This window comes from Pseudonaja textilis, chromosome Z (assembly GCF_049901715.1).
Source record: "Pseudonaja textilis isolate UNSWEBS1 chromosome Z, rPseTex1.2, whole genome shotgun sequence".
Lineage (NCBI taxonomy): Eukaryota > Metazoa > Chordata > Lepidosauria > Squamata > Elapidae > Pseudonaja > Pseudonaja textilis.
In genome coordinates this window covers 53,060,522-53,076,013 of record NC_142008.1, presented here as the reverse complement: position 1 = coordinate 53,076,013, position 15,492 = coordinate 53,060,522, and the positions used below count along the sequence as shown (strand labels likewise).

The 15,492-nt window shown below is 36.6% G+C and overlaps 1 protein-coding gene across 1 annotated transcript in view; it reads right to left on the bottom strand.

Annotated features, from left to right (window-relative positions):
• Positions 1–7,318: 7,318 nt before the first annotated feature.
• Positions 7,319–15,492, bottom strand: part of COL6A6 (collagen type VI alpha 6 chain) — a 127,324-nt gene continuing 119,150 nt past the window's right edge. The window contains exons 33-37 of the mRNA XM_087917157.1: positions 14,558–14,654; positions 13,802–14,473; positions 11,685–11,754; positions 8,558–8,687; positions 7,319–7,451 (exon numbers count right to left, since the gene is read on the bottom strand). Coding sequence (XP_087773283.1) covers positions 7,437–7,451; positions 8,558–8,687; positions 11,685–11,754; positions 13,802–14,473; positions 14,558–14,654 — 984 coding nt within the window. The 3' untranslated portion in view covers positions 7,319–7,436. The remainder of the gene's footprint in view (positions 7,452–8,557; positions 8,688–11,684; positions 11,755–13,801; positions 14,474–14,557; positions 14,655–15,492) is intronic.

Below are 15,492 nucleotides of genomic sequence, written 5' to 3'. Positions count from 1 at the left end.
GAGCCTTTGAGACTAGCGCGAATGAGCCAGCTGCCAGCAAATGGTGGCTCCAAAGTCTGGCCTGTCACTGAACTGATGAAGCGAAAAGTGGCAGCCTGAAAGATCCAAGCAGAAAAGGGCGGAAGGACTATAAAAGTCGTGACAGAGATCGGTGTCTGATCCTCCCTGTTTTGATGTGAGTAACAGTTGTCAGAAACTGGAGATGAGTGGCTAGAAAAGCGGTCTGAAAAGTGAAAGGGGGGACAAAAGTGGGTGGAGAGGCTCATTACTTAAAGTGAAAGTGTGGATTGGAGCGTTCGGAAGGAGATTGCCGGGGAGAGAAGAAGGCTGTGGGGAATTCAAGAGGCTTGTGAGGGGGCTGCCATCTGAAACCGGTTCCTGAGAAGACCAGAAGATTAGAAAAGGATTATAGCTGCGAAGGAGGGAAGAGCGGGGCACAGAGAGTGGGATAGCGATCCACTGACTCTTACGTTAAAAGTCCTCTGCCTGCTAGCAACGTTGCTTACAAAACTGATTTGTAATGTGACTGATTTGGAGCGGACACTCTAAGTGACAGTGGACTGATAATTGCTGGCAGAAGGGAAGAAGAAGAGGGAAAAAGAAGAAGAAGGAAAGGGACAGACGGAAGCCTGGTAAAGACTGATCGCGGAGCTCTGACAGCAATTAGTCAGCACTTCCTCCCTTTGCTCCTCTGGCTCGCCCAGGAAGAAAGACTATAAGGCAGAAACGCCAGCCTCAACTCAGATTTGTTTTCCTTTGGTACCAAGTCCACAGACACATGTCTAGCAACCTCTCGAAATCTAAAATACCCTTTTCCTTCTGCACCCTCTCTTTCTCCCTTTCTCTCTTAGTCTTTCCTTTCTCTCTACAATATTTATAAATTTAGGTATAAAGGTAAATTGCTTTTTATAGATATAAGTATTAACTGATTAGAGAGTGTTGAATATATAATAATTCTAAGGACTGTTAAATATGGTTGATTTAGATTAACTGGAACTCTCAACATCAATACACAATATAGGATAAAGGTATATATAGAGTGAGATATCTTAGAGTTGTTTGTAAGCTTTAAAGAAGTTTGACCTGACATGGTATTGATTTATTAGTTGTAAAATATAATTAACTTTGGTATATAAACTTATTATAGAGAATAATATATAGTATTTGATAACATTTTACAATATTGGAATTTAAACTGCCCAAACGACAAATTGGGCTGTAGAAAGAGATCTAAAACAATGTGGTGGTGTAATTTTAGTAAACAGACCTGTAATCACATTCAAGGGGCTATAACACCGAATGGTGATCTGGGACAATATACTTAACATAGTCCAACTGCAAAAACAAATCTTATTAGAGATGACTTCCACAACAATCACGGTCCTGAAAACGGGAAGGAAGAACACCCAGACCTTGACGACAACTTTGGCATCAACCTCCCCAACAACACAGAAAACTATAGAAGAGACCCTGACAGGAGAAAAACAACCGACCGCTACCAATGCTAACTTACAAGTGACATTATTATCCCTGCAAGAATCAATGTCCAGAATGCAGGAGATTATGATCAAGAACCACAGTGAGACTAGAGCCGATATTAGCAAACTGAAGGAAGAAATGGGTAAACTAAAAGCGGACATGAGAGCAGACATACAGAAAGTTGAAGAAAGGGTTGGGACAATGCAATTGGCCATGGAAAGAACTGAAATAAAAATAAAAGAAATAGAGAAGAGGACAGAATGAGCGGAGAAGAACCTAGAAAGGACTGAGGAAGACTTTAAAAACATAAACAGAGAAATGGAAGTTTCCTTGGTCCAACTAGAGATGGACAGAGAAGCGGCATATCTAAGGTTCCAGAACGTGGAGGAATCCAAAAATGAAGAACTAGAGCAACTAATGGCAGGTCTGCTGGCTGAACTAGTAGAAAAAGAGAAAGATGACTTACTCAAAGAATTCGACGAAGTCTATAGGGTGAATACCAATTATGCAAGGTGTCACAACTGCCCAAGGGAGATACATATCCGTTTTTCAAGAAGATGCGTGAGAGACCTAATACTGAGAATGGCCAGAGATGAGAGAATATTATATAAGGGCAAAGAGATCATTGTTCTTAAGCAAATTCCAAGAAAAGTGAGGGCCATAAGGCAAGAATATAAATTTTTAGCCAATTACTTAAATAAAAAAGAAATTTCATTCAAATGGCTAATCCCAGAAGGGATGTTAGTATCGTGGAAGGGAAGAAAAATTAAAATTGATTCAATAGAACAAGCACAAGACTTCCTAGAACAACTAACAATCATGGCGGACCAACATGCTAGGGAGGAAATTCAAAGGAACATGCAGGAAGACCGTAACCACCATAGGAACAAAGAAGAAAGACCCGTCCAAATCCAAGGGAAAGACAACTTACAACAGGAAAGAGAAGAAACAACCCTATATCAACCACAAGAAGAGAGCCATATAGTTACAAGACAAAAAGCGAAGCAGACTTAGGTAAATGGAGGAAGGAAGGAAAATTCTTTCCATCAATATAAATGGTTTAAATTCAAGACCCAAAAGGAAAAGGATTCTAACCAAACTAATAAAACAAAAGGTTGATATAATTTGCATACAAGAAACACACATTAGGAAAAATGACGAGAAATTTTTAGATTGTCCAAAACTGGGAAAATTATTCACAGCACCAGCAGATAAGCACAAAAAGAAAGGTATTGCAATATACGTGAGAGATGATTTAAAAGCGGAGCTAATTTGAGCTGACCCTGAAGGAAGAACTCTGGTGGTACAAATTTTGATTAATTGTATTACATTTTTACTGGTAGTAATCTATGCCCCAAATGATGATCAAGGTAAATTTTTCAAACATCTCCACCAAAAAATAATAGGCTTCGAAAAAGGCAATATTTGTCTGATTGGCAATTTTAACTCTATTGCTGACTGTCGGAAAGATCATAGTAACACGAGTAAGAATAAAAAAGGAAAAAGAGAATTTTCGAAGCCATGTAAGGATATGATGAATGAACTGAATCTGGTAGATATCTGGAGAAAACTAAACCCCCAAAAAGAACAGTTTACTTATTATTCTAACCCACATAAAATCTGGACAAGAATAGATATGGCTTGGATAAATGGTGAACTAGTAAACGAAGTCAAAGATAGCGAAAGCTTACCAAATGACTGGGCTGACCACAACCCAATTCAAATAACTTGGAGAGGTAGAGCTTTTTATTTTAGCAATTACAGGGTGCCCCTCATGAAGGGATTCCAATATCTGCTTGTGTAAGGTGGATGGTATTATTACCCTGCAACCCCATAACAAACAGCCCCTTTGTGCTTAAAGTTCATGCTGTCTTGCAAAGAAGGGTTGGAATTCTTTGGAATTGTGCTGTGTGGGTCACCCTCTTTTAACCCAGTCCAATACTTGTGAGATTACTTTGTCCTGTGCAGATGTCTTTGCCACATCAGAAGCAGTGACATGAGTCTGGAATTCATCTATCATTAACACAGGCAAAGCAGGAGCTGGGTCATTGACAATAGTTGGCAAGGGACAGCAGCTCAAGGCACCAGCATGACAGCCCAGTATCATAAGCATGACAGCCCGGTGTAGTAATGACAGCCCAGTGGCATCAGTATGACAGCCTGGTGTAGTAATGTGTAATTATAGGCAGCCAGGAATACAGTCCAACGAATCATGCATGGTGACAACACTTGGGGTGTCTGCTTGTCCCCATCCAATAAACCCAGTAATGGTTTGTGGTCTGCCACGAACTCAAAATGTCTACCATACAGGTACTCATGAAATTTCTTTATACCAACCTTGGCAAGAGCCTCCTTCTCTGTCTGGCTATAGTTACGTTCTGCAGTAGCAAAAGTCCTGGAGAAGAATGCTATTGGGACTTCTTTGCCAGTGGGTAATTTATGGCTCAGGACTGTCCCAATGCCACATTGGGAAGCATCACATGCTAATACAATAGGTAATTGTACATTTAATTGAATTAATACACTATCTGAGGTCAGAAGAAATTTTACAACCTGAAATGCTGCAGCCTGCCTCTTGCCCCTGACCCAGGGTGTGCCTTTATCAAGCAATCTATGTAAAGGCTCTGCCAAAGTAGCTTTGTGCCTTGTGAGGTAAAAGGATTGCATAGAAGCAATCCTTTTACACATGTAAATGTGTAAATGTGTAAATGTTAAAAAGTTGTTTTCTAGATGTGGCAGCTATATATTGGCAGCTATCAATATATCAGCAAAGTATGGTATTATTCCTTGTATGCTTTGCAATATATGTTCCATCAAATTTTGAAAAATGCCTGGACCACACTTACTCCAAGTTGAAGGCACCTCCACCTAAAAGCCCCTCTATGTGTGATGATGGTTTGAGCTTTTGCAGTCAGGTCATCCACAGGCAACTGTTGGTAGGCCTGTGAAAGGTCTAACTTTGTGAAAATGGTTCTGTAGTCTATGGAGTGTATTAAATGTTGAACCACAGGTACAGGGTAAGAGTGTACCTGTAAAGCTCTTTTAATTGTACATTTGAAATCAGCACAGATTCATACTGATCCATCACCTTTGACAGGTGTCACTATTAGGGTCTCCCATTTTGAGTGATCAACAGATTCCAATACCCCTTGTGAAATTAATTTGTCCAATTGTGCATCAATCTTTGGTTTCAGGGAAAAAGTCAGGTTCCTGTATGGAACTGATTCCCAATCCCAATGACTGGCACCAGATTTGATTGGTAGTCTCTGAGGTGAATGCTGCAGGGCTGTAACCATTTTTTTGACATCTGTGGAACCAGGCTTTTGATAGTACTCCAAGAAATAATAGATAGGGAAGCCCCTGTATCTATTTCCCTTTTTAAAGGGACTATTCTCAATTTTTACATTTACAAAAAAACCCTTTCCCCCTAGTCTATTTGTTTGCCCAAAAACTGCTTTGATATTCCTATCCAGCCCTTCTAATGTGAAGCAATCTTCATAATGAGCTGTTCCTTTCTCCCTGGAATTTTGAAAATTTAGGTTCTGAAGTGGTGGTAGAAGAGCCCTACAAACTTTAATTGTGCCCTTTCTTTTGGCAGCAAAGACAGACTGCATTTTTAAATTTACAAACCTGTCTCTGGTGATTTCCCCCACAGCCTAAACAAAAAGGTATTCTCTAGTGAGGTTTTGCTTCACCAGACCATTTTTTGGCCATTGGTGTTCTGAGGTGATTAATATCCTGGTCAGGATCTATATCCTCTTCAGTCTGTTCCATATGAACAGACTGGTTCTCTCTACCTGTAACTGTCTCACCTGATCCCGGTATTTCAGCTGCAGATTGATTAGACAGCTCAGCTGCCTGAGCTTCATCAATAGCTTGCTGCAGTGATAAATCTGGCTTAACTAGCAAATGTCATTGAAGGCGGAGGTCTCTAAATTCATAGACTAATTGATCCAAAAGGATTATCATCTAGTTCCCTGAAGCCACAATGCTGAGTGGCTTTTCTTAGAGCAGCCATGTATCTACTTATGAGGTGGCAAGAGCGCAGCTGCCATGTCAAAAACTTCAGCGCCACAAAAACTAAAAAAAAACCCACCTTTTCCCTTTCTGCTGAAATATCGTGCAGGTCATTTGCCTTAATAAAACACTCAAATCTGTCAAGATAAGATTCCCAAGTATCAGTTCTCAAGTGATACGGGGCAAAGGAGAGTGCCATTGTCATTTGAGCAATGGACAGCTCTGAGTGACTTCAACAGTAACTTCAGCTCTGAGTAACTTCAGCTAACAGATTCTGAGTGACTTCAGCAAACAGATTCTGAATCTCCAGCTGGTTGTCTCCCTTCTCTATCCCATCTTCATCACCAGTGTTAAATAAGAGTGGGAATTACTGAGACAGACCAGATGATTCAGGGTAACCCTTTTATTTTAATAGTTAACAGGGTAAACATAAACAGCGCACTAACATAGTCACTGACAGGTGACAGCTGATCGTGTCTGACAGCGCTCTTTATATGCTGCCTCCTGCTTGTTTCTCGGACCAGACAGAAGACTTAATTCACAACAGAATCTATATAAGTATCATAAATCAAGAATGATTATCTGTATGTTTCATGGAACTATACTATGTATAAGAAAATTACTTTTGTGTGGAAATTTATAGCCCCAGTAAGGAATCTATGGCCCTCCAGATATTATTGAATAACTCACAATCTATGACCACTAAACTTGCTGGCTAAGTGTGTTCGAAATCCAACAGATGGAAAGCTAAGGACCCAGAACAAATTTCTGTTGTACTTGATTGTACTGTAGTCTGTCTCATGTTAATGTCCTGGAAGTCCCAATGAGAATAGTATACAAGGTTTAATTGTGAGAGAACTACTTGTGTTGATATCACATGACAAAGTAGCAAGAGGCAGCAAAAGTTCTTTGGGCAATTATCCAGAAAAACTGAAACTCAAAAACTGAAACTAATAGACAGTCTAGACAGAAAGTTGTGGTGATTCACCTAATAGCTATTGTCATCTATATTTTATTATTGAAAAATTACTGAAGTGGTCAAAATAGTTGAAGTTTCATATGTTTTCATATTTGTTCAGTTTCAAAAACTATTTTCTCATATCCATGTATCTGTTTGTGGCTCATCTTGATTTTAACTTATTAACTTATCTAAATGTAGGATGGAAGAGAGCTTCAAAAATGCAGAGTTTAAGCATTATAATTCAGTATGTCAGTTTTTGTCAGGTATACACAATTTGTTTGTGTTTCCTTTTCCCCTGCAAATTTAAATTCAGATTGAAGAATTAATTAAGAAAACACAGCAACTGCTGCTTAAAACATTTCATAATTTTATACTATGCATTATTCTAATTTAGTACTATATTGCATATATCAACAGTCTTCTATTGCTTCAGCACAATTGCCAAGGGCATTATAAATTGGGACATTAAGCATTTTGTAAGAAAAAATCCAGGCAATATTGAAATTTCAGGTCTTTATTACTAGTAACTTTATACTCAACTAACTTACATGAACTGGAATAGATTCTGCATACCAATATTATCACATTGAATATAAAGCAAGTTCCCATTTAAAAATATTATACTGGCAATGTGCAGTTATTGTGTTTAAAGTCTTTTCTATCCAAAATTCTTCAAGCTATTTAAATTTCATAATCTTCCTGTTTCAACAGAAAAACTAAAATTGAGGTTATAGATTCACAAATGAAAATCTTTTGTCCTTAATAGCCTTTAGCTTGTCTTGCTTATACAATCATGTTGTTCTTTCCCGATTTTTCTTCAATTCTTTTAGAATTTTTTCCTGCTGTTCTGACATCAATTGGTTTGTTTTTTCAAATTTTCAAAGAAATAATGTGGAAGATTAGTCAAATTTACGTAAAATATTTGACAACATTCAACGAAGGTTATTTCATTAGTCTAATGGTAGATTTGAACACTTCATTAATTTCCAAACATCTGAAAATGAAAGGAAAAAGGTTTACTGATGAAAAATGTAATTTCTTATATTGTTATAAAAGAATAATCAACTTTTCCCACAAGACATCCTTAAAATATGATTTATAGTTCCCATAAATCCTTGATCAATACCAATCCTATTAACTGACTAAGGCCACTGAATTAAGAAAAGATATAAAACTCAAAACTGCAGAGGTACACATATTTGTCACCCCAAATCTTAGATCCATTCTTGAGTGATTTCCATAAATTGTTACCAAAATATAATATTTAATCACAGGAAGATTAAAATTAAGAATTGCCATATGGATTATATAATTTTCATTACCGTTGAGCATACATTGATACTTAATGCTACAATCACTCCCAGGTCTATTAATAGTGACCCATCTAATTCAGTAACAAGCAATTTGATGCTAATCACATTTCTTGATCTTCAGTCAGTTTATCCTGGCCATGCTGGCTGGTAAAATGAAAGTTGGAATCTTAAACATTCAGGAGATGTCTGGTACTACTGGGAGCAAATAAACTGCAAGTCTGTCTGGGATTGTTCAGACAGTCAGCTTACCTCTGCATCGTGGTCATCAAGGCATGAATAGCTAAACTGGTCACAAGCTTATGTACTTTGCAGAAATGAACCAATTGGGAGGAAAGAAAGAGAACCAAATGCCAAACCCATCCTACCATAATCAAAATTGGAAGCCTGGAAATGAATGTCAAGTTGTTGTATCTTCATTGAACTCCACATAATGGTCAAATTGTAACTTGTAGACTATACCTTCTGCATATGGCCCAGCAGAAATATGGTAAGGTAGTCTGAGGCTGAAAGTTTAACTATCCAAATATCTTTACATATTATTAATTATACAGCTACTGTACATGCCTGATCCACGTAATATTTAGTATTAAATATTCTTTATACATAGACGTGTAATGGTGGATAGTGGAAGAAATCACAACAAAGGACATTATCTATGCAACAGCAGGGAAAGAAGCAATATTTGCAATGTTTATATCTTAATTTACACAGTTACATAGCTGGCTAATTAGAATAATGTAATTGGGCAATGTATAAAAGGTGCTTTAAAAAATGAAAATCTACTTACAATAGATGGATGAGCATTGCTGGCTATCTTTTCAGGGAATAAAGAATCACTTTGCAGGTATTCTGGAAAAACAGAGTCATTCTCATCAATTAAACGAATTTTATTTGGTGGAGTCTTGTCAAATGGAGTGCTGCAAAAAAAAATGTAATAGAAACTGGAGTCAATGTATTGGCAAATGTTTTAATGCAATACATAAAAATGCTACATATTTTTTCTTAATTTCATTAATAAGCAAATTTTGAAAGTGTTATTATTTTTAAAAAGTCTGCATTAATCGTTCTCAACTAATGGAGAAAAAAGAATCTTAAAATTTGGTGAAATAAAAAATAGCTGAATTTTCAAGAATGGATTGTACTGAGTTTTATGACTAAGCTAACAATGTCTGACTAAAAATTTAAACTTGGAGAATAGTGAAATTAACGGAATATACAAAACAATAAAAAAGAAATAAAAAGGATCTGTCTGTAAAAAAATAGTAAGATAAAATTCAAATTCAGCAATAATGGCTTACGTATACACAATACATGGCACAGCTAGGCAAATAGAAATATTTACAATATGGTTTTTAAGGCAGTCTGTCTACAGACAATGTAAATTGTATAAAGAAGGGGGAAGTTAGAAATTAAATAACTATCTATTTTTTCCAGTAAGATTCTTTTTGTTTCTTTTTCTCTTTTTTAATGCTCTTTTTAAACATTTATTGTTTAACAAAAAAAATAAAAAATACAGTGGAAACTTCAATATTGATGGGCTGTGTGCTAAAATAAAGCCAGGTCATGGCACACACTTGAAAATAAATCAGGAAGACTGCAATTGTGGAGTCAGTCTGGCAAGAACAAAGGATTCTTATCCACAAGAAATATGCATATGTAAAGTTTGTAACAATTCTGGGTAGTTAGAAAGCTGATAAAAGTAACAAGAGTTAGGCAACTTGCAGCTAAAAGTTAGGAATAGAGATGGCTTACAAACCAAATGTGTATTAGATAACTCCTGAAGCATTCATTAGCCAATCTTAGGAATAGGGACAACTAGAGACCAAGAGAACAAATTGTAGAATTATTACTAAAAAGTTTATTAAATAATATTTCTTATTATCTCACTTTGTCCTGCCTCTTCCTTTAGTGAAAAAGTATACAGCTTACTTAATCCTTTGTTGTTGGTTCTTGGCATTTTGACCAGGCGCCCTTTTCCTTGGAGTACTCCAATTAAAAGCAATCAGAAAACCTGCACCTTGTGTCTGGCGTCCATCATTGACTGTGGCAGCAGGCTTAGACCCGAATTGGGTACAACAGTATTAAATAAACCTTCACAAATAAGCCTTCAAATGCAGAGGAGCCATGACAGGAAAGGATGCCATTCCATTCAGGGTAGTGTCAGCTCTGAAAGCTTTCTCATAAAATAATTTGAAGGATTTTGCAACTGTTTATCAATGTCATACTTAGCATTAATTGCACTGTTTAAACAGCCCAATGTTCATAAATATTTTAGAAGTCATATTTAACATTCATTTAAACTTTGTTTTCCTCACCTTTAGTTTAGCTTATCTAAATTGTCACAGCTTGTAATCATTTCTAGTTTCTATCATACAAATATCACTTTATTCAGCTATCTGTATTTATAATTTTTCACATTTTATAATGTAATTAAACAACAGCAAGGGGAGGAAAATTTATTGCTAAAAAGTGGGTTTGAATGTTGTGTCTGTAATTTTACTGACTTCTCCAGTCCCTTGCTTTCTACAGTAATTAAAACTCAAAGCTAGACAGCATAACATAATCTTTATTCGCTTTTGTAAAGAACTAAATAATTTCTAAATCACCTCAAAGAAGACCTGAACCTTCTTTCCCAACAAAACAAAACATTGGTGGAACTTGGAGACATTAATTTCTAGTAATTATATGTTATTTATTAAATAAAACCAAGATGTATCACGTTAGAATTACTGCTGTTGCATAACAGTTTCGGGGGGAGGGTGCGCGTGCACACACACACACTCTCTCTAGCCTTATGCAGCTCTACTGAGGTCCCAAGCCTTTTCAGAAGGCCAGAAGGTGGGGATGCATTTCACTTCCAGCAGAAAGATGTTCCACAGGGCAAGTATCATGGCATAAAAGGCACTTTTCCTGGATCCTGGCAGATTAAATTCCTTGACTGATAGGGTCTGCACTAGGCCCCTTCTGTCAGAATACAAGGAGTGGGCCAATCCCATTGAAGCAACATATGCAAGTTAAAAGTGAAGCCTATAGCCAACCACACTGATTAATATGGTTCTTGCTGTTGCTGTATTGGACTGCTGGCTGCCTTGCTTCAGTGAGCTTTTATATTTTTGCTTTTAACTTGATGAATGGTTAGACAACAAGTGAAGGTTGTGCTGAGCCTGGAGGTAAATCTGAAGGATAAGTGAACATTTTAACATGCTATTTTCATAGAAAGTTGTTTCACAAGTCTTCAAATGCAGAGGACCCATGACAGGAAAGGATGCCATTCCATTCAGGGTAGTGTCAGTTCTGAAATTCATTGCTGTCATCAGTGATGTAATGACATAGTTTTTAGTAGGAAAAAATATGAGTTTGAAAGTCAAGGACACAGAGAGTGATGTAGTAAAAAATTGTACATGCAAGATAATTGGTTCCCGTGATTAATGAGGTGTGAAAGTGGATGGAGGTAGGTGGAATTTTGTGGGAGGTATACCAGTACTGAAATTCCACCAGACGATACCATTTTTTTTTTGTTCTGAATAAAGCTTTGAGATTATGCCTGTCTTGGAGTTAAACAAAGGATTTCTGGAAGTCTCACAGGTAGAATAACTACGCCATTCTTCTACCATATCTTTTATTTCAGAGTGCACTATTTCTATTACTGTCTAATACAAGACTTAATTTAGTGCAGTTACTATTTCACATTCAACTGAAATAGAAATTTAGAATGAGAGACTAACTCTTGCTCAGACCAGCCCATTCCTAAAGACTCCAAAGGAATTGAGTGCAAGGAGTAATTGAATTCTAGCAAGATTATAGTGACAGCTGAACTAAAGAAGATTTCCTATGAGGGTTTGTAGGCAGGAATCCACAATGCCTCTGAACAGATCACTGAGGCAAGAAAACTCACATGGTGCTGTAAAACATACCTTGGTTTTTGATGACTGATTTTTGCACATATTCTCATTAGCTCTGAATCTGGATAGCTGTGTATTTCCCCTATCAAGACAAATGGTATTATTATGGCAAGTGAGTGATATTTACTTTCACATGTGAGAAAACTGCAATCTTAAACTCTGTGCCAGAATAAGGTTTTACTGTTTTCAGTTCCTATCTTAATATAAAACCTGGCCTAAAGTTTTATTTAAACCACTATCATGTACTTTCAAAGCACAGTGATTCTCCAAAATTTCAGATATAATCTTTGACTTAAACCTTAATCTTTGTTTTCTGAGATTATTTGGATTTTTAAAATCTTTTTTTAAAAGTATGAAGTGTTTCTTTATTATAAGTGTCATGCCCCCATGAGAGTCTGAATCCGAGGAGGAAGACAAACAGTGTCAGGGAGTGGGAGAATGGTTCTGTTGGCTGTGGAGGAAATTGGGGAAGGGCAAAGTCAGGCTAGGCAGAGTAGGGAAGATGTAGAACAAGGAAGAGGAGGTTCAGAGGAAGACCAAGGCCCACCTCCTCTTCATCCTAGGGCACGCAGAGAAGAATGGAGAAGAATGGAGAAGAATGTGGGTTGCATGGGTTACAAGAGAGGAAAGGGCCGCTATTCCCTTCACAAGGCACATCTGGGGAGGGAGTTTAAAGAACCAGTTGGGAGGGGTGTTTGTTGGGAACAAATATTGAGTTTATCTAGTGTTGGTTGTTGTTATCTTAGTTCCTGGAATCCTCCCAACTGGTTGGATTTACTGCTATGTTACTTCACTTCTGGAACTCCTTAGCTTGCCCTGCCAGGTGTATTACTTTATCTTGCTTTGTTGGATTTATAGTTTAAAGTTTTCTGTTTACACTGTTTTGGATTGGAATATCAGCAGCCAAAAGCGATTGCAGGTTCCTGGAAGAGTTTTTCTCAAGACCAGAAGGTAACTGGAACATTGGGTGGCAAAGTTGAAACTAATAAAGGCATTCTTATTAACTGGCTGGGTTGCCTTTGTGTCACACCCCCGGTCATCACAATAAGTATTTCTGACTAAACCCAGAATTTCAAAGCAGAGAAGGATTGTTTCTCTGGGAAGAAATAGATGCACATGGACAATATTCTGTTCAGTTTCTAGGTATGCAGAGAGTCTCCTGTTTGCTTCTCTAAAACCCTGAAGGGTGGCACTGCCTATCCTGTAAAACATAGGGTAAAATGTGGGAACACTGAACACATTCATGATTTCCCTTCAAATCAAAGCTAATACTTACAATCAGACCAGAACCAGTTGTCAAAGTTTCAAAATATTCTGGGATGTAAAGGACAAGGTTTTTTTTCCTATTTAGTTCTGATTTATCATCTCCAGTTTCCTATTCTAAATTATTGTGATAACTTTTCTTAATTACATTAGTTCAGAAAATAGTACTGGGAAGATAACAATTAATTATCTAAAGTTAATAAATGTTGCAAGTTGGAAAAATTAAATTTTTAAAAGGTTTATTTATTAATTTATTAATAATTACAGGTTAATGTATTTATGTATTTATGTTAATGTATTTATTTATGTTGTTTTAAAATATATAGCCAACTTTTTCTTCTTTTTGTCTTCCCTACCTGCGGAAATCCTGGACTAAGTATGAGATACTGAATCTCCAAGGATATGATAATTTTTCCTTACTTTTCTGGCAGATACATAAAAAGATGCGGTAGTAATAACCTGGTTCTTCTCCCGGCAGTTGATCTGAACACAAATTTACTGGTTTAGCATTTCAGCTAACTCAGTCCAAAGAATTCAACCCATGTCTTACATCTTTTAATTTGCCTTAAATAAGATTGTATCAATCTTTTTTTCAAGATTATTTCAGTCTTTCTAGTTATGAATCTGGACCTCACCCAACTATTTTACCTGATTTGGCTAAAATATTTTCAAACATTGCTTTCATCTTTATTACTGTACAGTTGAAATAGATGTTTAATGAATTATCATTTTCTAAAAGATATAAACATTTCCCTAAAGAGAAAGTCCTGCATATTCAATAGAAACAAAAGCAACATTCTCTAACAGTATTTTTTCTTTTCTTTTTTGGAGAGCTCTGCAGAGCAGTCAGCTATCATGCAACTTACTTTTGAGCAGATGTATTAATGGCTTCAGAAATTTGACTGCATATTCAAGTTCAGCTTTGTGGATTCTGCCAAGCTGTACTATGTGATGTTCCAAAGGAAGGCTTGACAGTTCCATAAGTTCTATGTAATCATATTGAGGTCCTATTGAAAGCACAAATACAGCATAACCTTTGCATTTGGCTCTTAGGGCTGCATCACTCAACACTTCCTTATCCCAATGACTTGTTTCCCCAGCAGATATGATAAAAATAGCCCTTTTTTCTCTCTGGTTAAGTCCTTCTGAAAAGATATTATCAATTGTCCACTTTATGGCATGGCCAAGTGCTACTTCTCCATTTAGTTTCTGAAAAGACTTTTCAATATGTCTCTTCATTTGTTTTTTACTTTCATATGTCACCAAGTCAAATTCAATTTTTACTGAAAGCTCTTGTCTTTGGAATTGGAAATTCAGTGGAGCATGACTCACAACAGCTATCCGATCACCTTTCAAAGAGGTCTTTGGATTTGTAGAAATTTCAAAGCTGTCCAATACTCTACTTAGGAAATGTTTTAGTTCTTCAAATCCAGTAGTGCTTATTTTCCTGGAATTTTCCAGAATGAATGCAGCATCCATATAAGCCTCAGTTTTGAAAGGTTGCGTTCTGAAGCAAGATTCATCTGGTCTGCATTTGTCTACAAATAATACATAAATATTTTAATTATAGAAAATTATTGAAATTGAGATCTGATTACTTTGCAATTTTCATGTGTTCTTACCATAGCAAATTACGCACATCTGAAGTCTTTCTAAGACTGAAAGATAATCACTCTTCTGATGGAGGTGGATAACTTGAAACAATCCTGTGCTGTCCATCTAAAGTAATGGAAAAAATATATATAACTTGGCAACAAGATGTCTGACTCTGTCTGCATCATTATTAAATCCAATGACAGCTTGCAGGACAATGTTTGATAAGAATTGATGCTTGACGGTTGGGATTTCATAAAATATATATTCTCTTCATCATAGGAAAGATGTCCTTAAACCATAACTAATTAAGTTAATAAAACTGCAATACAGAAAAATAACTTCTGTCTGCTGCCCATGAAATGTATAATACCAAAGGATAAGTACAGTTTTTCATATTTATCCACAATAGCTTCTTCATATAGATATGATACATTGTCTTTTGTTACTGTGCCATGGTGCCATGCTGGTAAGACAAATAAAGTCACACCCCAGTTTTGGCTTTCAAGATTACAATCCTTTGTGCAGAATCCTAGTCTGTGAAGAACATATGGGTGAGTTAGCCAGACAAGATAGTTAGGCTGTTTGGTCTTCATTTCAGGATCCTTTTATGGGTGGAGGTTATTTCAATTTTAGATCAATATTGTCTCCCTGTGTCCAACTCACTTCATTAGCTGAGCCAATTAATTATTTTGAATTAATATTTTGCAAAAACAGTTTTTGCACTGAGTCTTCTAGAGCTGTGATATAGAAATCCTCACCTTGTTCTGTTGCTTGATTTAAGATATTTCCATATCCTTCTTACAATTAAACAATTGTGCTGATTTGCCAGTACCCTTCTTCCTCCCTGGCTGCTTCAAGGAATGGCTTTATCTTTCCCCATAGAGAATCTAGATACAGTTTTATGCCTCTTTTCTCACAGTGAGAAAGAAACTCAGAGAAAGGCATAACCACAACAAAGCCA